The sequence below is a fragment of the Macaca nemestrina genome, chromosome 11 (assembly GCF_043159975.1).
Source record: "Macaca nemestrina isolate mMacNem1 chromosome 11, mMacNem.hap1, whole genome shotgun sequence".
NCBI lineage: Eukaryota > Metazoa > Chordata > Mammalia > Primates > Cercopithecidae > Macaca > Macaca nemestrina.
The window spans coordinates 133,816,967-133,840,676 of record NC_092135.1 but is presented as its reverse complement, the minus strand read 5'-3'; the positions used below and the strand labels follow the sequence as shown (position 1 = coordinate 133,840,676).

At 49.0% G+C, this 23,710-nt stretch overlaps 1 protein-coding gene across 15 annotated transcripts in view; it reads right to left on the bottom strand.

Moving 5' to 3' along the window:
• Positions 1-23,710, bottom strand: part of LOC105473862 (ArfGAP with GTPase domain, ankyrin repeat and PH domain 1) — a 644,177-nt gene that overhangs the window by 378,123 nt on the left and 242,344 nt on the right. For all 15 annotated transcript variants that reach the window (XM_071073619.1, XM_071073622.1, XM_071073625.1 and 12 more), the window contains 3 exons: positions 19,218-19,303; positions 15,725-15,866; positions 10,111-10,245 (listed from right to left, as the gene is read on the bottom strand). In XM_071073619.1, coding sequence (XP_070929720.1) covers positions 10,111-10,245; positions 15,725-15,866; positions 19,218-19,303 — 363 coding nt within the window. The remainder of the gene's footprint in view (positions 1-10,110; positions 10,246-15,724; positions 15,867-19,217; positions 19,304-23,710) is intronic.

Here is a 23,710-nt window from a genome sequence, read left to right as displayed (position 1 = left end):
TTCATAATGAATTCTATCTTACACATTTGTATTTATTTTGTTTTTGGTTTTGTCTTTTTGAGACGGAGGCTCACTCTGTCGCCCAGGCTGGAGTGCGGTGGCATGATCTCAGCTCACTGCAACCTCCGCTTCCTGGGTTCAAGAGATTCTCCCGCCTCAGTCTCCTGAGTAGCTGGGATTACAGGCGTGCGGCACCATGCCCGGCTAATTTTTGTAGTTTTAGAGACGGGGGTTTCGACATGTTGGCCAGGCTGGTCTCAAACTGCTGACCTCAGGTAATCCGCCTGCCTCAGCCTCCCAACGTGCTGAGATTACAGCTGTGAGCCTCTGCGCCCAGCCCATCTTCTATATTTGTATTTATTGAGTCAGTATGGAAGATTTTTGTCTCAGCTGATGTGCCAGAAGCTTCATTCATCAGTAAAACATGTGCTTTTATAGCTTCATGAGGGTAAGAATTTTTCAATCCAAACTAATTTTTTTCTAAAAATAATAACTCAAAAGTTATTTTTCATTTTGTTGGATTTTTTAAACCTCTGAATGTATGGTTTATTATACAAAAAGCTTTATTTTAGTTTTGGTATTAATTTGCTATTTCAGTTTATAATTTAACCCCGTTGTAGAAAGAGCTTCTTTGGTTAACAACTGAATTTGAAAAAGCATTACGAAGAAAGGAGTTGGCAATGTCATGTTTCATAAAAATGATCACTATCAAACATGTACAGATTTTCCCATCCAAATATAAACCAGGGATATGGCATAAGAGAAAGACCCACACAAACCCACAAAGGCTTCTTCCTTACATGTGCGCCCCCACCAACAGGCTGAATCAAGTCTCCTTATAGTCAATGGCAGGTCGGCACTCCCCCATTCGCTGGGAGATAAGCTACTAGGTCGGCCAGATGTGGCTCTTCTGGAGACATCTGGAGACAATCTGCAGATTCTGACATGCACCGAATGGCCCTACATTAGAAGCTGCTGGCGAGTGACATCAATGACCCTAGGGCTAATGACGCCAGAACGGCTCCCAAACTAGCATCAAACCCCCTTCTATGGCCGGGTGCCATGACTCACGCCTGTAATCCCAGCACTTTGGGAGGCTGAGGCAGTCGGATCACTTTGAGTTCAGGAGTTTGAGACTAGCCTGGGCAACATGGCAAAACCCCATTTCCACTAAACATGCAAAAACTAGCTGGGTGTGGTGGCACACACCTGTCATCCCAGCTACTTGGGAGGCTGCCGTGGGAGGATGGCTTGAGCCCAGAAGGCAGAGGTTGCAGTGAACCTAGATTGTGTCCCTGCACTCCAGCTTGGGTGACACAGTGAGACACTGTCTCAAAACAAAACAAAACAAAACAAAAACAACACGTCTTACGTGACTTGATCATCCAACCCCCATTTGTATTGGTGCCGCATAAGTGCTGCCAGAGCCTTACGGAAGTCACTTTCTTCGTGTCATCTTTGTTCTCAGAAAATGTTAAAATATGAACCCCCTTAATGAAGTGTAATTTAAGCAGCTGAACCTCTTTCATATTGTCCTAATACACGCCAACCACCATCTGCCCCAGGAAGTCTTGGAATTAGACTTTCAATGTGTGGAGGGGGTGGGGGTGTGGAGAGGGGCGCAGTGATGAGTACAGGTGCACAGCCAAGACCACAGGTAGAAACGGGAAATGCTGGCCCGGCCTGACACCAGCTGCACCATGTGCCTCTGGGAAGGAAGCATTTCCAGCAATGTAGTCCCAGCTGTAACTGGGCCTAATGAGATCCACTATCCTACAGCATAAGCCGTTAAATTGTTACATAATTATTAGTCATTACAAGTGATTAAAAAATGGACAATTAATGACCCATTAATTCATCTTTTCAACATATATCAAGTGCCTAATGTACACATATACAGGGCATGCTTTCAAGTGTAAAAAATCTTATTTTTTGAAGTATTCCCTCGCTAACACACACACATGCCTGCACACACACACACACACACACAAGTTCCAATCTAATCTCTAACATAATAAAGGAGGAAAAAAAAATAGCAACAAAAACAAATCATAAAACCGGCCACCCCGACAATGAAAATGAAGCTGGTTTCAGGAAAGAACGGACTAGGCCTAATGGATATATCCTTTAACAGCACAAAGACTGCAGTGTAAGCAAAACGAAACGGTCCAAGATGACGGAGGACTCAGGAGAAAAGGCCCAGAAGCCTGAGTACATTCACCGACGCTCTGGCGCACGCAATTAGGTGGCACCGACGGGCTCATTAATACAGCTCCCCTGGTTGTGGACACTCCTGTCATTAGGACCAGGCAGCTGCAGACATTTAATATGAGGTGGGTTCTTTGTACACTAGGATTTCAATCTCTGGAAGCAAAGCATCAAGAGCACACCGAGGTTCCCTGACTCGCCGCACAACCTTGGTAAAATCACGCAAACTCTCCCAGCTCGGGCTCTCGGCATGGGTTGGACATGCCCAGGTGAGCTGTTACTGAGAAGAGACAAAAGACACATGGAATGGCTTCTGTAAAAGTGCTTTCCAGAATGTTAATTGCAACACAAACATAAAAAACCTGGGGCAATGAGGTCAAAGGACTAACATAGATCTGCCTAGACCAGGAACTACTCTGCCAGATAAATACCCATCCACCAGGATGATGTACACAGCAGGGAATCAGAGGAATCCCTAATAAGCCACAGGCTGTGGCCATGCTAGCACCTGGCACACAGAGCCCTTCCAGCACCACTGTCCAGCTTTCCCATACACCTAGACCCCACTGTCCCTCCCTCCACAATAATGCAGGTCTGTTCTAGGACAGAAGTCTCCTATGTGAGATCACCAAACTGGCCCTGGAGACAGTTAAGCAGAGAGATGATAATTTGTAACTTACCTCTTTGACATGATCTTGACCTGGTCTAACAACTATTACCAGAGTCAAAGTTCTGCATGTAGGTTTTCCTACGGTCGTATGAATACAAGGTTAAGAAGAGGCTGATGTTTTGGTGGGGAGCACGCCCTAGCACAGCGCAGATCATACATATAATGTGATGCTTTGAATTGGGATTTAACCACTGACTAGAAGGTTCAGAAGATGCATGCAAGAATATTAAATTCTATATACCAGCAGTCCCCAACCTTTTTGGCACCAAGTACGGGTTTCATGGAAGACAACTTTTCCAAGGATCAGGGGTTGGGGGGCAGGTGGGGGATGGGGATGGTTTTGGGATGAAACTGTTCCACCTCAGATCATCAGGCATTAGATTCTCATAAGAAGCATGTAACCTAGATCCCAGGCATGCGCAGTTCACAACAGGGCTCGTGCTCCCAGGATCTAATGCTGCCGCTGATGCAACAGGAGGCAGAGCTCAGGGAGTAATGCTCGTTTGCCAGCTGCTCACCTCCTGTGCGGCCTGACTGGAGACCCCTACTGTATACAAAACATGCTGGGAGGCAAATAAACAATCCACGCATAAAACCACACTGTGGACCACTCAGACACATCTTTACCAGCTCATTCTAGGAGAGGGGGAGTGAAGGGAGAAAGGGCACCAAGCTGTTTGGAGAAGAAGAAATGAAAACAATTCTTGTACCACTATCAGGTTGTACTCCTGATCGTACATGAAGGGGAAACCCCTCTTTCTGTAGGTATGAGGGGCCTTTAAAATCCCACATGCCATACAGCTACCACAAGGACACCATAATTTAAGTCAGAAACTATGCCCAATAAAAGTTGGGGTGCATTGGCTCTAAAATGTCAAACAAAAACACCCTGATCCTGTCTCCCCGACTGAAAAGATGCCACGACACAGGCCCCTGTGTCCCTCTATGGCACTGCCACCCGCAGCAGAGAAAGCTCCTAACACGCCACTCAGGAAGACAAGAAACTCAAACGCATCTGAAGACAGACTAAAACTGACGCTCTCCAAAACCTAACTGCAGGGAACGACAGTGCTGAATGCACCATCCAAGAACATACAGGCAGAGCCTGATCTCTGCTCTCTTCCTTCCAAGGTGCACGTGTAATGCTCAAAAGGGCCCTGTCGCTACCTATACACGGCTTGCTACCAACTTGAGCATATATGACTTGGCCTTCTGAAAGGAGGATTTACTTTTGTCGCTAAGTTATAACTAATTTAGGTGACCTTTCAGCACGTAAGCTGAGAAATCCCATCACCAACACTACACCCTTCCTGAACTTCCGGAGACCTGACTACAGTCCCATGTCGGACACGCACTCTGTCTGTCCGGAAGAGCTGCTTGCCGCCACTCAAGCTAGTTCTTCATATGACGTGGGAGAAAGGTCTCTTTAAAGAAGACTCGCAAGCTGGGCGCAGTGGGTCATGCCTGTAATCCCAGCACTTTGGAAGGCCGAGGCCAGAGGACCACTTGACTTGAGGCCAGGATATCAAGACCAGCCTAGCCAACATGGCAAAAACCAGTCTCTACTAAATATACAAACAACTAGCTGGGCATAATGGTATATGCCTGTAATCCCAGCTACTCAGGAATCTGAGGCAGGAGAGCTGCTTGAAACCAGGAGGTAGAGGTTGCAGTGAGCCTAGATCGTGCCACTGCACTCCAACCTGAGTGACAGAGACGCTGCCTGAAAAAGGAAGGAAGGGAGGGAGGAAGGGAGGGAGGGACGCAGGAAGGAAGGGAGGAAGGAAGGAAGGAATCGCAGGACCAGAGAAACAATGTCTACAGGGAATGAACTTTATTTTTCCGTAATCCTTCATGTTCATGTATCCAGGCCCTAGGAGAACAAATGAACAGGGACTTTCAAAAAATTTAATGCCAAACACTGAAACCACCATTTTAACCTTAAGAACAGAAAAACTTGTATATAGGTAATTTCCCAGATGTGGCAAGAGGCAAACAGAGCCACGCAGAATCTGACAGGTGCAGAGCCGCTGGCTGTGGGGCGATCTAGGAACGGGAGCCCTGTGCAGCCCCCACAGACGGACCTGCAGCCCCCAGTTGCCAAGTCCACACGTCCAGCCCGCCCCAGCCCCCAGTGTCTCCCTCCCCCAGGGCTCTGCTGAGAATCCAAACAGTTGGCTACCCGTGGCCCACGTCCGGCTCACTTGCCCAGGTCAAGCGGAAACCATCTTGTGGAACCAGCTCACCCTGCCCCGCAAGCCACACGATCTCGCCCCGCCCCGCAAGCCACACGATCCCGCCCCGCCCCGCGAGCCACACGATCCCGCCTGCCCCGCGAGCCACACGATCTCGCCTGCGAGCAGGAGCGAAGACGCTCCCAGGCTGCTGGGAAGGACCCCCAGAAAACGGCCTGGGCCGCCACACTACTTCTCCACCCCTGGGCAAGACACAAAGTCATGTTTCTGGGTGACTGTTTGATGTTTATGCTCCCTAGCGGACCTTAACTTCATGGAGAAGGGGACCCTGCCCACGCTTCAGAATCTGCCTCTAGCCACCGACCAGATGCACAGTGGGTGGGAAGCTGGTGCTCAGACGAACGAGTGACTGGATGGATGAACCAGCTTGCTAGCCTGCTTCCCAATACCTAAAGCCACTTGCTAGTAGCCATCTGGCAACTCCATGAATGAAAGCAAAGTAAACAGGACTACACAAGTGAACAGGAAAGTGAATGCAATGTTTCTTCATTAATTTTTACAATGTCCTTTTGTTACAAGACACTAAGTCAAATGTTGAAGAAGCAAAGAATAAGGTCCCTGGCCTTTTAAATGAACCTCAGTACAGAGCCAATCAGGAACACAGACTCCGCAGGGCAACGGAAGCAGCTGGATTGGTTTTTCTTTTATTTACAAGCCGAACATTATGTAGAAATTACACGCTTTTCCTTCATGTTTTCTTTCTACCATATATCGGTATAAAAAGCAAATAAACAAAGTAAGCCCTAGGGCAAAAAAGAAGCCAGAGAGTCATCGAGATAGCTGAATAAACTGAGTCTGCGAGTGGGCATGGGCCCTGCTGGCTGGGTGTGTCCCCTGCAAAGCCCTCCCCAGACCTGTGGGCAGAGCGGGCAGGGGCCCTGCTGGCTGGGTGCATACCCTGCCAGGCCCTCCCCAGACCTGTGGGCAGAGCTGGGGTTCTATGACGCCCCAGGACCTGACTTGCTTCCATTTTAATGACAAAATGTTCCAGTGTTGTGGTTAAGTTGTGGCTCTCAGGTCCCAAGACGGGGGATCCAGTCCAGGCTGTGTCCCTTTGGGTCAAGCTATGTCATTTCTCTAAGCCACAATTTCTTCAACATTATATACATCTTACAATGTTTAACTTTCCTTGAGGATTTTTACTCTGTTATTGTCAGGGATTGCTAAGTACTAAATAAAGCAATTCCTCAGCAACTACTTTTATCACTAACAATGAGAGTGCTTGTGATTTAAGTGAAAAAATATATATAAGAAACCATATACCATATAACTACTATATAAAATATGCAGAGTAACCCTGATTTTTAAAATGTATCTTCATATGAAAATATTTGAAGCACAAAAAAATCGCAACAGTCACAGTAGTTGCAGCATCACAGGTATTTGCTTTTCAGATTCCATAAAATTCGAATACTTTTTTTTTCTTTGAGACAGTGTCTCGCTCTGTCACCCAGGCTGGAGTGCAGTGGTGCGATCTTGGCTCATTGCAACCTCCGCTTCCCAGATTCAAGCAATTCTCCTGCTTCAGCCTCCTGAGTAGCTGGGATTACAGGCACTCGCCACCACACCCAGCTAATGTTTTGTAATTTTAGAAGAGATGGGGTTTCGCCATGCTGTCCAGGCTGCTCTCAAACTCCTGGCCTCAGGTGATCCACCTGCCTCGGCCTCCCAAACTGCTGGGATAACAGGCGTGAGTCGTCACACTTGGCCAAAATCTGAATACTTAATGAGAATGTATTATGTCTTTTTTTCTTTTTGAGATGGAGTTTTGTTCTTGTTGCCCAAGCTGGAGTGCAATGGCACAATCTCAGCTCACTGCAACCTCCACCTCTGGGGTTCATGTGATTCTCCTGCCTCAGCTTCCTCAGTAGGTGGGATTACAGGTGCATGCCATCACACCCAGCTAATTTTTTTGTATTATTAGTAGAAGCAGGGTTTCACCATGTTAGCCAGGCTGGTCTCAAACTCCTGATTTCAGGTGATCTGCCTGCCTCGGCCTCCCAAAGTGCTGGGATTACAGGTGTGAGTCACCGTGCCCGGCAGAGAATGTATTATTTCTAAAACACGAAACCGGAATGGAAATCTCCTGTGCCTATGAACACAGACACTCGTCACAGCACTACCTGGGGAGGTGTGACATGAGCTGTCACGGCAACGGAAACGCTTTATCTAAATATTTTTAAATAAAAATATTTAGAAATATCAGTCCTTATTCTCCTCCTGCCAAGCCCCCAACTTGACGAAAATGAAACACTTCCAACACAGAGGTGGCTGCCTGTCCTCAGACTCGAACGTGCTGGGTATGGTATGGAACTCAACCCAAATTCTTACCCTGAAATCCCGACCCTCAGGGGGAAAGTGGGGCCTCTGCCAGGTGACTGATCACAAGGGTGGAGCCCTGTGATGGGTTAAGCGCCTTTATGGGAAGGGACAGGTGAGGGCTCATGTCCTCTGTTCTCCACTATGTGAGCACACAGCCCACCAGGAGGATGGCCCTCGGCAGGCACCACACCCACCAGCACCTGGCCCTGGACTCCCATCCTCCATAACTGGGAAAAACAAAAGTCTGTTGTGTAAGCCACTGGGTCTTGTTAGAGCAGCCAGAATGGCCGAAGATAGGCTGTTTGGCAGGAAGGCACCATCATCCTGACATCCTCCAGCATTCGTTAACTGATAACATTATTTTTATAAGGAACGTTCATCAATTTATGGAAAACTCATGTATGTTAACCATGATAAATACAAAAGCAAAGGAGTCACTGTGCAGACTCAACTTACCCAGACAACTGAGTCCCTGATATCCTGCATCGGGGACTGGCAGGCTCTCTGCACGGGCCAGAGAGGAAATATTCTGGGCTCTGCGGGCCGCAAAGACCCTCATCTCTGCTGTCACAGCTGGAGAACAGCCCAAACCCGCTGCAGCCCATCGACACCAAGCGTGGCTCTGTGTCACCAAAAGTCTATTTACAGCCAGGCGCAGTGGCTCATGCCTATAATCCTAGCACTCTGGGAGGCCAAGGTCGGTGGACTGCCTGAACTCAGGAGTTTGAGACTAACTTGGGCAACATGGTGAAAATCCCGTCTCTACTAAAATATAAAACATTAGCCAGGTGTGGTGGCGAGTGCCTGTAATCCCAGCTACTGGGGAGGCTGAGGCACAAGAATTGCCTGAACCTGGGAAGTGGAGGTTGCAGTGAGCCGATCACACCCCTGCACTCCAGCCTGGGTGGCAGAGCGAGACTCTGTCTAAAAAAAAGAAGAAAAGTCTATTTATGAAAACAGGCAGCTGGCCTCATGCATGGGCCCGGGGACGCTTCATCTACAATGCTTTACTTCAACATTCACGGGGCCTCAGCAGCGCGGTGGCCGACAGTGACCTTGTTCCGTGAGGGTTCACCTCTCGGAAGAGCTCCAGGGGCCTCCCTGCACAGTTCTTCCAAGTCTTACTAACATCTCACTAACGTTCACCAGCACGGCTTGACATGAGGTTTGCTCCCCATAGGACGTTCTCCCAACAGAGGCGGCACGAGGTGCCCGGAATAAACGTGAGTGGAGGGAAGAAGGGGCTGTGGGCCCCCAGCGACTTCGTGCTGCCTCTCAGGGGAACCCTGCGCTTCTTCAGCACTGGCACTGGAAAAGGCGAGAAGAAACGTTGAAGCCGTGAAGGACTAACTAGGACCAACGTGCTGAAGTGCAGCTGAGTATCTGAGAGGCAGAGATGCGCGGGAAGAGACGGCAGGCTCAGAAAAGGAACCTCACTGCTACAGGAAAGAAAACGTAAAGTCTGAGAACTGACGGAACTGATGGCATCTTTGAAACTGAGTTGAACAGTGAACGTACAGAATCTCTACAACGGCATCTGAAGACTAATTGAAACATTTAAAAGAACAACACAGGTTGCCCCATTTGGAGGAGGTCCCGAAACAGTCCCGTAGTCACTGCTTTCATAGCTGGTCTTCGGGGTCAGGGCGCGGCGAGTCCTCCATCTCCTCCCAGCTCCGAGCGGCTCTGGCACTCTCCGGAGAGCCCCAGCGTGGCTGCCCTGCTCTGCCCCCAACAATCCCCTCGGCACCAGAGCAGGGGCACAGGTGGCTCGGCCCCCATGGATTTAAACCAGAAGGGGAGAGGACCTACAAGTGATGTCCACCACTCCCGCCAGCAGTGCGACCCTCTGCCAGAACACCAGGCCTCTCCCAAGCCCCCAGGGTGAAAAGACTGGATTTAGAAATATCAGTCTTTATTCACCCCAGACCTTCCTGTCCCCAGGGTGACGCCACCTCCCCCACCCACTCCACGCATCTCCACAGGCTCCTCTCTCATAGCCGACGTCTGGAGCTACCATCATCCGCCAGTATCTGACCCCCTGGCAGAACCTCAGCTCTTCTAGGAGAATTGTCTGTCTGATCTGTGGCCGTTCCTGAAGGCAGATGATCAATAATGAATAAAATCACCTGAAAACAATTCCAAAAGGCTGGTCCTCACTCGCGGCTGTGAGTCCCACCGTGCCATGTTATTACGTTTTTGGTGGGCAAGTCCAAACTTGATACTCTCTCTCCTCCTTTCACTTCTCTCCTCAAAGCCCGATATCAAATATTGAAACTGCTTTAAAGGACGGGATTGGATTAAGCATGGGCAATGACAATAAAGAAATGGCTCACAAACAAGTTTTATGGAGCCCGTGGATGAACAACAGCTCAAGAAATGTTCTATCCTGTATACAAAAAGGCCCCATAAGTGACACGCAGACCCGACACCAGGCTGTTCTCAAGCCACGTCTTGTTGTCTCTTCTGAACACGGCACTTTATATCCGAAACATACCTGAGAGTCGCCTCTGGAATGGAGTGCTCTCGATACTAACGCCCACCCATCAATGACGTATTTCCGCCACCCACGTGCACAAGTGCAGGCAGGACTGGTTTCTTGAACTGCCTCCTGTATTGTGAACTGGAAGTAAATTCCCAGCCGTGCGCATTTACCGTCCTGGAAGACCCTCTCCACGTTCAGCCCGTAGGTAGCGCACGTCTCGTAGTACGTGCACCGTTTCAGGTCGTTGGAGAGCTTCCTCGCCCTGGCGTCATCGATGACCCTCGGGTTAGTAGAACTGATGGCATCTGGAACAGAAGACCAAAACAGTAACGGCACGGTGACAATGACAGCTCCGACTACTTCCCACACTCCCCACGTCGCAGAAAACCAGTACCTTACTCAACAGAAATGTTATTAGTCTATGAATCTGGAGTTTGTAGAGCGTAGTTTGCCTCCCAAATAACAGACTCAAACACCAGAGAAAGTTATTCATTAGTAGAAATGTGTTTTGCAGGAGAGCTTCTGAAACTAAAATTTTATAATGTTCAGAAAGAAGCAACAAGACTGAAATGTGGGTCTAGAGGACACATACTTCGGAAAGAAGGAAAAACCACACACAGTCCTTATGTGCAGGTCCCCTTCTGTGCACCACGCAGGTGGCTAAGCATATTCCCGACACCGGCATTCTTCTTCCAGGCGTGGTCACTTGTCCAATGACCCATTGAATAAATGCTCACTGAGCACTGGGGTCTGTTCCTGTTCTATGCACAGGGACACCCCAGTGAATGAAACAGACATTCTAGCTGGCCAGAGAGGCAAGCAGAAAATAAAGACGAAGGTGATGAATGGTTCTGAATGTAAGATGGCCACACTGTGAGTGATGCCGGGAAGGAGGTCAGGAGGCTTGGGTGAGTCTGGGTTTTACAGTCCTTGCTAAAGGGATCAGGGAACCCTCACCTGCAGCAGGTGGGTGCAGCAGCCACTGCCTGGGGCAGAGTGCCTGAGGCAGAGGGCGGCAGGGCAGCTGGTGGATATGAGGGAGATACTGCAGGGGTGAGGCCTAGGGGGTGAGGGAGGTGTGCGGAGAGGGGAGCAGCGAGTCCCCTGAGGTTTTGATGGACCTCCTCAGGGTCACAGGTGACCTGAATCCACCCAATCTAAGTCATGTGTGCACATGGGGGCGTTTGAGCAGCTGCAGGGATGTTGGCACCCGTTTCCTAAAAAAGAAACTAAGCCATTTTTTTTTTTAAGTTCAGCTGCCAGGATTCCCCACCCTCAGACCCGCCCCATTCATTCTGTTACTACTGAGTTACAGTGGCACATGGAACACAGAAATGAGGAGCTGGAATGTGAACAGCCACGAGGCTTAGGGCAGAGAGAGGACTTTTCACAGACGGTTTTCTTTTTCTTTCTTTCTTTCTTTTTTTTTATAAGATGGAGTCTCACTCTGTCGCCCAGACTGGAGTACAGTGGCGTGATCTGGCTCACTGCAACCTCTGCCTCCTGGTTTCAAGTGATTCTCCTGCCTCAGGCTCCCAAGTAGCTGAGATTACAGGTACCCACCACCACGCCCAGCTAATTTTTTGTATTTTTAGTAGACACAGGGTTTCACCATGTTGGCCAGGCTGGTGTCAAACTCCTGGCCTCAAATGATCCACCCGCCTGGGCCTCCCAAAGTGCTGGGATTACAGGCGTGAGCCACTGTGCCCAGCCTTCAGAGACAGTTTCCTAACTTGAATCTTTTTCATAGGGTTTGAAGGCTCTTACGCCAAAGAAAACAATAAACAACTCTTTAAACAAAAATCCACCAACAGGATTTCTCTACCAGCCAAAGAAATAGTAGCAAAGTTATACTGCAGAGCGACCACCTTTGACATTTTATTTTTGTAGAGGAAGGGCATTTGGCAACTCCATTTTCTAAAGTATATTTAAAACGTGATGTCCTAAGGAATGTATTCAGTTTTTCCTTTTCTGTTTTCTCATGTTATTTTCTCAGCCCTATGAAATAGGTTTGGGCTGACGTTTCTCCATTACCAGAAGGCAACTGAATTCTGTAGTTAAGGGTTCTTCCTCTGACAATTACCACTACAGCCTCCACAGGCTGCACCCCCGTTCCAGAGATACGGTCAAAGGGCACCTCGTCCTGCCTTCTTGTCCTGCTGATTAGTAAATCTCACTTGCATTTCACAACATTTAAGAAAATAAAGTTTTTTTTTTAAGTATAAACATTTCTTTTTAATTGTAGAAAGAAGTTAAAAGTCTATGATGTTTCCATGTTCTAGGATAATTTTGAAAACACAGGCCACGTGGCATCCACTCAGCTTCCACGAGACCCTGACCTGCGGCCCAGCGATCCCGCAGCCCCTCCGTCCTCAGTGGCTCACTCGGTTTCTGTCAACTTTCCGCTTCAAAGGTGCACCATGGGAATCTCTCCCACTGCATGGAAACCGGCTTCTGCACTCGCATTTCGGTTCTATACCTGTCTCATTTTCACTCCACTTTTAACTCCGTAGCTTTTTACAGATCCTGCTTCTCCCTCAAATCCATTTAATTTGCAAGTCTTTAAAACAGAACCTGTTTAACAAACATTAGATGATTACCTCATTCATTCCCATCTTGTCCAATTACGAACATTCGCGCAGTCCTTAGCTACTGCCCAGAAAGAGTTCCTGTGGGCAGAGCTGCCCCTCCTGCCAGCGGGCGGAGGCCTCACCCCAGCCCAGGCATTCTTTGGCAATGAACCTAATTCCTCTTCGGTTCTCTCCCATCCCATATGCTCTGACCTCTCTGGCCGCCTACCCCAAACCAGCAGGAAGAGAAACGCCAGGTGCCCTCTTGGACAACGTGGTCCCTCTTTTGTCTCTGGCAGCCCAGGAAGCCAAGTCCCTGCAAAAGCAGCCCAGCACAGGCTTCCGAGAGAGCAAGTCTGCAGGCAGGAAGCAAGCGTCGCAGCAGGGACCCTCCGAGCCCATGTGCATGCCAGCTTCCTGCCACCGGGCTGCTGGGCTGCTCCTTGAAATCTAGGTAAGGACCAACAGAATCCCACAGGTGAGGAATGCAGCCCTAATTGGAACTTTTCGTTCTGGTTCATCGGGGGTGGTCCAGCTAAAAGGAGTCCCACAGGGAGGGCATGGGGCCGGCTCACCTGCTCGCCCAGGGAGGGTGTGGGGCCGGCTTTACCTCCCCACCCCGGAGGCCACCCTCGCACATGCAGACACTCCCCTGTGGTCTTCCTGGGGATCTTTCCACATCCGATCAATGGATGTTCATGGAATTCATGGGAATAAACGGGGCTACTTTCTTTTACTCAAGGACTTCAACTTCATTAGCGTTTCCTGAGAATCTAAGTAGCCATCCCGGCAGGAGGCTCGATGTGCCCCTCGGCTCAGGCAGGAGACTCAGAGGGATATGCTGTCTCCAGGGGCAGGGATAGTCGGGGGTGGGGTTCAGGATCCCAGGCAGGGCCCTTGGAACACCAGTCACACATTGAAATATGAGGGACAAAAGCAGCCACCATTAGACACCTATCACCTACCCATGGATGCACTGAGTGTCTTTTGGGAATTCCTGTTGAACCCCACCAGAGCCCCGGGGGTCACGGTCACCCAGCAGCAGCCAGTCACATGCAGGTGTGTGTGGTCCCAACTCCCGGGATCTCAGACACTCCCTTCCCACTGGCGGAACATGGCTGTGTACTCAGAACTCAGAGAACAGACCCTGATCGCAGAGAATCTTTCCAGGCTGGGAACCTCACTGCCACTTTTCACAGTGAGTCCAAGCAAAAGCCCATTCTGAGTCCTAAAATCAAACCTCCTGAGCTCCAACAGCCCACGAGTGGTGTCCGCATAGCCCCGAAGGACTCTGCTCAGAAATGCCACGGTCGGGCCTGAGGGAAGAGGAGCTTTTTTGGAATTTCTCTATTCGACTTCAAGGCGGCTTTAAGCAGAATCCGCTGTGGATGAGCATCCACTTGAAAACACGATGAGGAATTTTCAAGACGCCACCTCAAATACGGCAATTCTGCATTCTCACAAGAGCCAAGGACTTTTTTGGTGGTGCGGCCTTGTCTCCTGGTGAACACTAGAGGGCGTGTTAGGCCTAAGAATCCCTCCTCCCTTCTGAGTGAGGATAAACAGAGCTCTGGCTCTGAAGGTTTCAGGAGGGAGAGTGGCCGGTGGCCACTCCGCGTGAGCTTTAAAAAAAAAAAAAAAAAAAAACGGGGTGGAGAGGTGCTCTCCAGGAAGCCCAACTCTAACACCTCCCATCTATCACACTGAGAAGATGTTTTTAGTTTTTCCGTTTTTTTTTTTTCTTGAGATCAAGTCTCCCTCTGTCTACCAGGCTGGAGTGCAGTGGCACAATCTTGGCTCACTGCAACCTCCACCTCCCCCAGATTCAAAAGATTCTCCTGCCTCAGCCTCCCAAGTAGCTGGGATTACAGGTACCCGCCAGCATGCCTGGCTTTTTATTTTATTTTTTTGAGACAATCTTACTCTGTCACCCAGGCTGGAGTGCAGTGGTGCGATCTCAGCTCACTGCAACCTCTGCTTCCTGGGTTCAAGTGATTCTCCTGCCTCAGCCTCCTGAGTAGCTGGTATTACAGGCATGCGCCACCATGCCTGGCTAATTTTTCTATTTTTAGTAGAGACGGGGTTTCACCATGTTGGCCAGGCTGGTCAACTCCTGACTTCAAGTGATCCAGCCGCCTGGGCCTCCCTAAGTGCTGGGATTACAGGTGTGAGCCACCATGTCTGGCTGCAAAATGCTTTTAGTTTATGCCACACTATTTATCTGGGCTTTTGTAGGTTCCTGATCAAGCTGCCAATCATTTGCCTGCGCAACCTCCTACTTAGACCACACCCAGTGCGGTATGGACAGCTGACGTCCTAAAGAGAAACGTCTCGCATCAGAGCATGGACGGGCATGTCAGATAGGCTAATTTTAAAAGAATTTGCAAGACAGTCTATTAACAGCCACAACAAAATGAAGGGATATACAATTTTTCCTGACAGGATTATTTGTCAGTTACCCATATTTCTGACAAAGCAGTTTTAAAGCTAACCTCCACCTGGCTTTTAAAAACATCCTATGTAACGTCGTAGACCCTAGTGGCAGACCCCAGCACAGCCATGGGTCTGTGATCAAGAGCGAGGATGCTGTGCCTCAGTCCATGTGACAGCCACTCTACTAACAGACCAAGCGTGAAGTGACCTGAGGGAAAACAAGAAACGTGCCCAGTATGATTCTACGCTCTCTGAGGGGCCTGCTAGATTAAATATGAGATACAGATCACAAGATGGTGACAAATAGAACTTAATAAACGGAACTGCTCTTATGCTGAAAATCAGCACTATTTTCAAGATGCACTGAAAGACAAGCTTTAATAGATTGTTTATAAATCATTTTATAGAACGGAGAATTAAAATACAGCAGAAAACAATATATGTATTTGACTATATATGTTTATATACAAAACATATACACACACACACATATATATATATATATATTTTTTTTTCCCAGAAAACAAGGGAAAATAGATTTATTTTTCCTAAAGCACCTAGGATATGTGTGTGTGTGTTGTTTTCAGGTTGTTAAATGAGTGGTTTCACCATAAAATCCAATCAGGAAATGTGATAATTTCAGTTTCACGATTTTTCCCAAAAACAGTGAGCGTTCAGTAGGCAATTTTTCCTTTTTTAAAGCATTTTTAAACTCCCCCATACCGAAAATACGTAACTGTCAGAATCCTCTGAAAACCACCTGCACACGAGCATCACTCACCCTGGGTTCCCACGAGAACCAGAGGAATCTCGCTCGTGTTCCGATAGCTGGCCATTCGACTGTAGTAGTGGTAAACGGTCTGGAAACTTATTTCATCCTCCAAGCTGAAGACAAATATAACAGCGTCCACCCACATGGCAAACTAGGGAGAGAAGAAGGGGAGGACAGCAGGAGCTGAGTGAGAAGGCTTAATTAAGAACAGACGTCTGGACGGTGGCGGGCAGCAGGGGCTGCAGGAATCCCCTCGGTCGCGTGCTGGGTGCCTGACTTGACCGTCACCATCACACACTGTCACGGCACCAACGTCCTCCTCCTGAGCACACCGTGGGCGGTGTTCCCCTCGGGAATGGGCCCTTCATCCTGCTCCCACCCAAGACGCTCCGTCTTCAGAGGACACAAACCACGCAGTCTCCCCGCGGTCCTCATGCTCCTGGCCTGTCCACCTGCTGTCCCACAGACAGGCGGCCGGCCCCACCTCCTGCCAGAGCCTCTCAAACCCCGAGGCTTTCCACTGTACTCCCAACCTCTTAAGGAAGCCTTGCTGGACCCCTCAGGCCTGCTCAGAACCCCCCACCCCACAGTCCTCCCCACTCGCCACCGCAGCGGCCGGCCTACTCTGCCGAAGGGTAAAGATTCAACCCAGGCTCAGCCTTGGCGGAACTCCTGCACCACCCCTGCGAGAAAATGACTACTTATTTTCAGGGAAACTAACAAAACTTAGGGAAGAAAGCCCGACTCTTGCCATTTTGTTCTTGCTTTGCTGTACTCACTTTATTCTTGTCTTGCCAGTTTAACCTACATCACATCCTCTTTCTGACAAATACCCACACTGTCAGGCATATATTAATACCTCATTTAGTACCAATAACCATCTTGCAAAACTGGAGCTGAGTGAGTAGAGCCTCCCTGCAGGGCAGAGGCTTTCCACACTCGCTGCAACTGGCTCAGCACATCTGACATCAGGTCTATCAGGCAACAAAGATCCTTCTCTTTCCAAGCGGAAATTTGAAAAACAAAACCGAAATGCATCCTGTTTCCCTTCTCTCTAAAAGCAGCTGTAGTTCCTAGATAGGTTTCTATGGACAAGGTTATCACCTCTAATACATTTGGGGGAAGTTTTTAATGGGTTAAACTCTGACTTCCGCATATAAGTGAAAAGTGTATTCAGTTATATGTAAAACGTTTACATGAGAAAACTTAACCCAAAGTTCTAATGATAAATACAAAATTAAATGAGAATGAGGACTTCAAGTCCAACAAAGGCGGCTGGGAGAGACCTGGGAAGACCGCGATGGCAGCTCCCACAGAGTGCAGCAGGACCTAGACTGATGAAAGGCATCTCCTTTTCCTCTTCTCTGCCTTGAGGAAGGCTCTTCCTGTCTCTTCCAAACACGTGGGAGCACACTCCCCCTGCGCCATGAAGAGACCTCAGTTCCCAAATCGGGAGCTGAAGCCCATCTGAGCGTCCACCCGGAGGAAACATGCACCGTGGCCGTCATCCCCTAAGGGTGCATTCTGACTTCCACGCTCCTTGTGTGGGGGGTACCCAATACATAACCCCCCACTCTAACATGTTCACCAGCAGAAAACTGAAACTATGCTTTGGGGTTTTTTTTGTTTTTTGAGACAAAGTCTCGCTCTGTCGCCCAGGCTGGAGCGCAGTGGTGAGATCTCGGTTCACTGCAACCGCCTCCTTCTGGGTTTAAGCGATTCTGCTGCCTCAGCCTCCCAAGTAGCTGGGATTACAGGTACACGCCACCACGCCTGGCTACTTTTTGTATTTTTAGTAGAAATGGGGTTTCACCATGTTGGCCGGGCTGGTCTCGAATTCCCGACCTCAGGTGATCCGCTTGCCTAAGCTTCCCAAAGTGCTCGGGTTACAGGTGTAAGCCACTGCATCTAGCCTCTTCTGTAGATTTTTCTGTATCTATAAGCTTTTGTGCTTCATATTCAATTTTGTGCTTCATATACTGCTAAGACTTGCTCCTTAATTGTGGAGAAAAAAGCTTGTTTCCAGTCACTCAAAACATTTATGTGCTGGGGAAAACGGAAAATAAACTCAGGTGATTCTAACTGTTACCTACTTCTTTCTCCGATCACCAGCCACAGGAGGGCCCTTGCACCCAAGAGTTCCTGTGCAGCAGAACACAGTCCTATACCCTCAGTGGGACTAAGAACGAGCTGACTTTGATCAGCATCACAAACCGAGGATCCTGTCAGTCAGACCTCTAACTCTGCCCCGCCTTACTATAAACTACCAGATGGTCACTGAACACGGTCCTATACCCTCAGTGGGACTAAGAAAGAGCTGACTTTGATCAGCATCACAAACCTAGGATCCTATCAGTCAGACCTCTAACTTTGCCCTGCCTTACTATAAACTACCAGATGGTCACTGAACATGGGCTCAAACTGCTTTGCAACTAAGTTTTCACTTTCAACATGTCTTCAAGGTCTTTCCTTATTATGATCAGCATATGGTATCCTTAATGCTAAGAAACAAAATGTTACACACTTTAACATCTTTGAAATCAGAATGCGCCTAATTATTGCGGCTGTTTCACAGTTTAATTGGCAGCATTCTCCTTTTGAATATTGGTACATCCTACGGTCACTGGTGTTTTAGTCAATGGCACATGGCAAATCTGTGGCATCTTCTGTATAACCACACAGCCCTCCGATGTGTGGAGTACTAGACCTGAGGCCTAAGAAGTCCTGTATTCAGTATCTTTCACTTTCATCATCTTACAATCCTATGCTGCATGTTCACAAAAAGACAGGTCCAGGAGATAACGCCAAAAAAATCTTTGACATTCAGTTTGCATTTACTAGCTCCTGGCTCCTTTCAAGTGTTTACTCGGTAAATTATGCTTCAAGTAAAACAAAGCAGGTTAAAGAAACCAAAAAAAGAGATCTTCCACACTCATGCTTTGTTATTTCCAGAATGCCCATCTTTCCAGGAACTTCCAAAGAAATCATAATATGCTTCATACCAGCTTTCAGTGGAGACCGCCTTGCTTGGGCCAAGGCCAGGGAGGCACAGAGGCGCCAACGCCTACGGTTAGCAGAGACAGAGAGAAGACGGGACTCCAAATTCCGCCCAGCAAGCTCTCTACATCTCACTGCTCTAGAGATCACACCACTCAAAGGAAAAGGCCAAAACACAAACCAAACTACAGAAATGTCCAGATGTCATTTCAACTGGGTTCCCCAACCAGGGCAGGGGGTGCGTTTCCTGCCTTTTTAAAAACACAGAAAGTGAAAAGCTACCATATAAACCCAACTTCTCTGTAGGATTTAGTCTGGGCAGGGAGGTGGTGGAAGAAAAGACTTAGCTTCTTAGAGATGAGAAAAAATGCAGTGACAGGAAACATTTTTTAAGGGACTTCCACTTTTTTGGAAAGCACGTCACTGGTTTCTAGAAGCATGTGTTGCATGAAACCTTAGAAAACAAAGGGAAAACAGCTGGCTTGGGGCGTGTGCGTGTACTCACCTGCGCCTCCGGGGGGCCCCCTTCGTCTCTAATCAGCAGCAGATAGCTCTGTCCGTCAACGACAATCTCTTTCTTGAACCTGCCACCTGCCACACACACAAAGCACCTCGTTACACAAGAACAGCAGAGAGTGAGCAGGGCAGACAGACGTGGGCTTCGCTTGTGGAAAAATACACCCTAGGCTGTCGCCCTGGAGGCAACTAAGTACTTAGGATGTCGCCAGCCAACGCTGAATTTTAACAGAGCTGAACTCAGATTTAAATGTTCGTCTTTAAGAACCCGTGTGCGTTTCCAGTTAGAAGGCACAGCCTCCTTTGCAATGCCAGTCACTCGTGGCCGAGAAGTGTGGACTTTTCATGTGGGCTCTCTAGGTAAATTCAGGAATTCTCACTCACTGGGAAACAGAGAACATCAAAATTGTCATTCTCTTGTTGGGTTCACGAAACTGAAAACAAATTTTTCATGCTTAACAGGTGCCTGATCTGCAACCTCTTGGTAAATGACAGGGCCGAGAACCTGTATTCTCCTCAAGAGAAACCCAGTTCTTGAAAGGGAGACATAGAACATCACGAGAATGGTGTTTCCAGAGTCACAGGCCACAATTAGGGGAGGGACGCTTCACTACTACACACGGGTTAGACAGAAACTACTGGATGGGACCTCCACACAGGTGGAGACAGCAGAGCAGCAGCTGACAGGAGGCGTTAGAGACCACGCGGGGTTAGCGGGAGACCACCGGGACCCTGCAGGAACAGAGGAGACCACGAGGGGGGCGACGGGCATGAGTGGCCCGGTGCTACCCTGGATGTCCCGGCCCCTGACGCTCTCAGGAGGGGATGGTACAAGGTGGCTGCAGTGCCCAGCCGGCCCTCTAGGCCAGCCCTGCTCCTCCTCGCCAGCGGGAAGGACTCCACCCTGGCTCCTCTGCCTTCTCCAACGACAGACGCCCCCTCCAGATCCTGGGCTCTGAGACCACGCTAGGGAACCCTCACAGGGACTCGGAACTCTCGTTTTAGAGAGAGGAAGGCACGCATCAGTTCCCAGCTCTCCTCTTCTGCTCCTCTGTGCGGATGTCTTCCAGAAACCCTGTCTAAACCCCAAATCACTGGATCCAGAGGACTGGATAGTGCTCCACTGGTAGCCCAGAGGCTACCTGCCAGCTCCTCTGCCACCCAGAGACACGTCTGACTCCCTCCCCTGCGAGAGGAACCTTCCCTCCTAGAATCCCGGGTCTGAACCACATCAGTGCCCGAGAAGCAAAAAATCGGAGTACCCATCCCAGCCTGAAAGTGTCCGAGGCCCTCCAGACGGGCAGCTACCCTCTGAGGCCACAGAGGGCTGACTGGGGTACTCGCCCATTCCCGCAAACTCCCGCCGCGCTCGTGTGGTCACACTCAACACCTATGCCACCATCACAGGCAGTTGCATTTGCTAAAGCAAATAAATCTGCTGTTCAGTTCACTCAATAACACAACAATGAAGAAAACCTTTTGATATTAAAGCAGGTAAACTCTCATTTTGCTGTCCCCCCATCACTGAAACAAGAGGGTAGGGCCTGCTGGAAACAGTCAGGCTGAGGTCCATTAGCAGGGGACAGAGCCAGGCCAGTTAGGATGCTGGGTCCAGACAGGGTGAGGCCCAGCTGCACGAGGGGCCCAAAGACTCAGGGCCCCTGAATCGAGAGTGCTCATAGGCAAAAAGGAAACTGCTTTTCTAGCAGAGCTGTTGTCATCATGAAACAAGCTGGGAAACATCTGACACAGGTGGACGTCCCCACGTATGTGAAGCTGATGCAGACGGTCGCCCCCAGACGCCGATACTGATCTAGCTCTGCCTGAACCCTGGCTCTGCCACACACAGCTGTGTAGCCTCGCCTCACCTCTACCCACCTCAGTGTCCCCAGATGCAAAGAGGATGATGTCCTAGCAGGTGAGGAGTAACGAGTTGACACAAAGCACCCTGAACAGTACCCAGCCTGGTCTTACTCGAAATTTCTGCCAAGATTCTTTTAACCTGCTTTTATAAAAGTCAAATTTAACATTGAATAAACCTGCTTACAACAGAAAAATCTGCAACAGTGATAGCAATATTATTTCTCTTTAAAAAAACCTTTTAAAAAGAGATGCTGGAAACCTGCTATATCTTGGAGACATGAATCGAATGTCACCCTTTTAAGAAAAATAACATTTGAGGCTGAATGTGGTGGCTCACACCTGTTATCCCAGCACTTTGGGAGGCCAAGGCAGGTGGATCACCTGAGGTCAGGAGTTCGAGACCAGCCTGACCAACATGGTGAAACCCTGTCTCTACTAAAAATACAAAATCAGCCAGGTGTGGTGACTGGTGCCTGTAATCCCAGCTACTTGGGAGACTGAGACAGGAGAACTGCTTGAACCTGGGAGGCGGAGGTTGCAGTGAGCCAAGATCGCGCCACTGCTCCAGCCTAAGACTGTGTCTCAAAAAAATAATAAAAATTAAAAGAAAAAGAAAAATAACATTTGAAAAGGAAATCTGTTATTCTTTATTTGGAGAAAAATCTCCTCCATACCCTGATCTGTGCATGGCCCCAGGTACCAGCCCACCAGGTTCAAATCCCTGTCTAGCCCTCCCTGGCTGGGTGACCTGCGGCAAATAACTCAACTGCTCGGTGCCTCAGTTTCCTCACCTGTGAAATGGGGGTAAACAGAGCCTTCCTTAATGAGTTAACGCATGAAAAGCACTTAGAATCCTGCTTGGGACAGAGAGCTCAGTGAACAGGTATCCTCATCACCCCCACCCCACTTACCTCACCCCCAAGTATCTTCATCTCCCTCTGCTCTCCTTCCCTACCCCTCACATTCATTGAAATCTACACTTCTTCGCTAGGTTTCTGCACAAGTTTCCCACCTGTCCGTGCCCACTCCCGGCCTCGGCTCCTCCTTCCCCTAACATATAGCACAGCAGACGGATCTCACCGCGACATCGTCCTGACCCTGTGGCCTGAGCCCCCCATGTGCTCCTCTGTGCCCTCCGGACGCTGATTGCCCTACAGGGCCCTGGCTCCAGCCCTGCCCTCTGACGGCTGCCCCAGATACAAGAGTACGTGGAAGCCCTCCCCGCTAGATGAACCGTAGGGTTCAACTTTGCTGAGGCTTCGTCTTGTCGAGGCACGCTGGCCCCAGGTCCCATTCCTCAATCACTATACTGTGTCACCTCCAGAGCAAGAAGGGAGGAGTGGGGCCTGTCCCAGGGGCGCTGCAATGCCAGTGTCCCTCGGCTGCCTACCTCCCTGGGAGTGGGGACTTGAGGAGTGTCACCACCCAGCTCTCGTGGAATGACCATGACGCCTTGGCAGACGACCCTCCCTGCTGCATTCCGGTGAGTACATGCAGGACGATTTCACGTCCATCCTCTCCTTTGCTTCCTCTAACGTGTTTTTGCAGAGTCACGTTCACAAGTGAAGAAGCTTCCAGGTGGCTGAATCACAACATTCAAGTTACAAAAGCTTCCCTAGGAGGGCACTGAGCCTTCTCCCTTCTCCTCTTCTAAAGTCTCTGGCTTTGTGACCTCAAGCAAAGGACTCCAGGCCCAGCTTTCACTGCCTCTAAAAGCAGCAGTGATTCCTTCTCTTATCAGCAAGGTCTCTTCGAATCCTAAAGTCGGTTTACACTTCCCTCCCCAGATACACAGTATAATTAATAGTTCTTTGCAGCATTTTACAGTTTCAAACACTAGATACTGGTAATTGATTTGCATGATTTTTTTTTTTTGTATTACCCTTAGAAAGCAAAAATTAAATGCTGCTAAGTATTTGCCACAAACCCAAAGGTGAATAATAAGATAAAAGTCAGCCAGGTGCTCAAGCAACCAGGTTGTAAGAATTCAAGAATGTCTTTAAAAAGGTCCTGCAGGGCACTACTGATAGGTGCAAACTCAGCTCAATAGGACCACTGGGCCTTGAGAAGCCTGGGCTGGCAGGTAGGTAACACTTTAAAATTCATTTTCTGCACTTGAACCACTTTAACCACAGAAGGAGAGCCTTAGGATGACACCATGGTTGGCAACAAGCTGGTATTCTGCTGGCACCACCACTCGCATCATTTTAAATTCAACCCCACCATTTCATCAGATCTCATCCCAGTCATTAGATTTTTCATTGTTGTTGCTGTTGTTGTTGTGTGTGTGTGTGTGTGTGTGTGTTTGAGATACAGTCTCACTCTGTTGCCTACGCTGGAGTGCGGTGGCACGGACAGGTTCACTGCAACCTCGACTGCCCAGGCTCAAGAGATCCTCCCACCTCAGCCCTCCGAGTAGCCGGGACCACGGACATGCGCCGGCATACCTGGGTAAATGAGGTGGGGCCTCATTATGTTACCCAGGCTGGTCTTGAACTCCTGGGCTCAAGTGGTCCACCTGCCTCAGCCTCCCAAAGGGAGATCTTTTTTCCACCAAAATTTTAGAGGATATCACCAAATGCTACATCCAGTTTCAAGCTGAATGTCGCTTTTTAAATG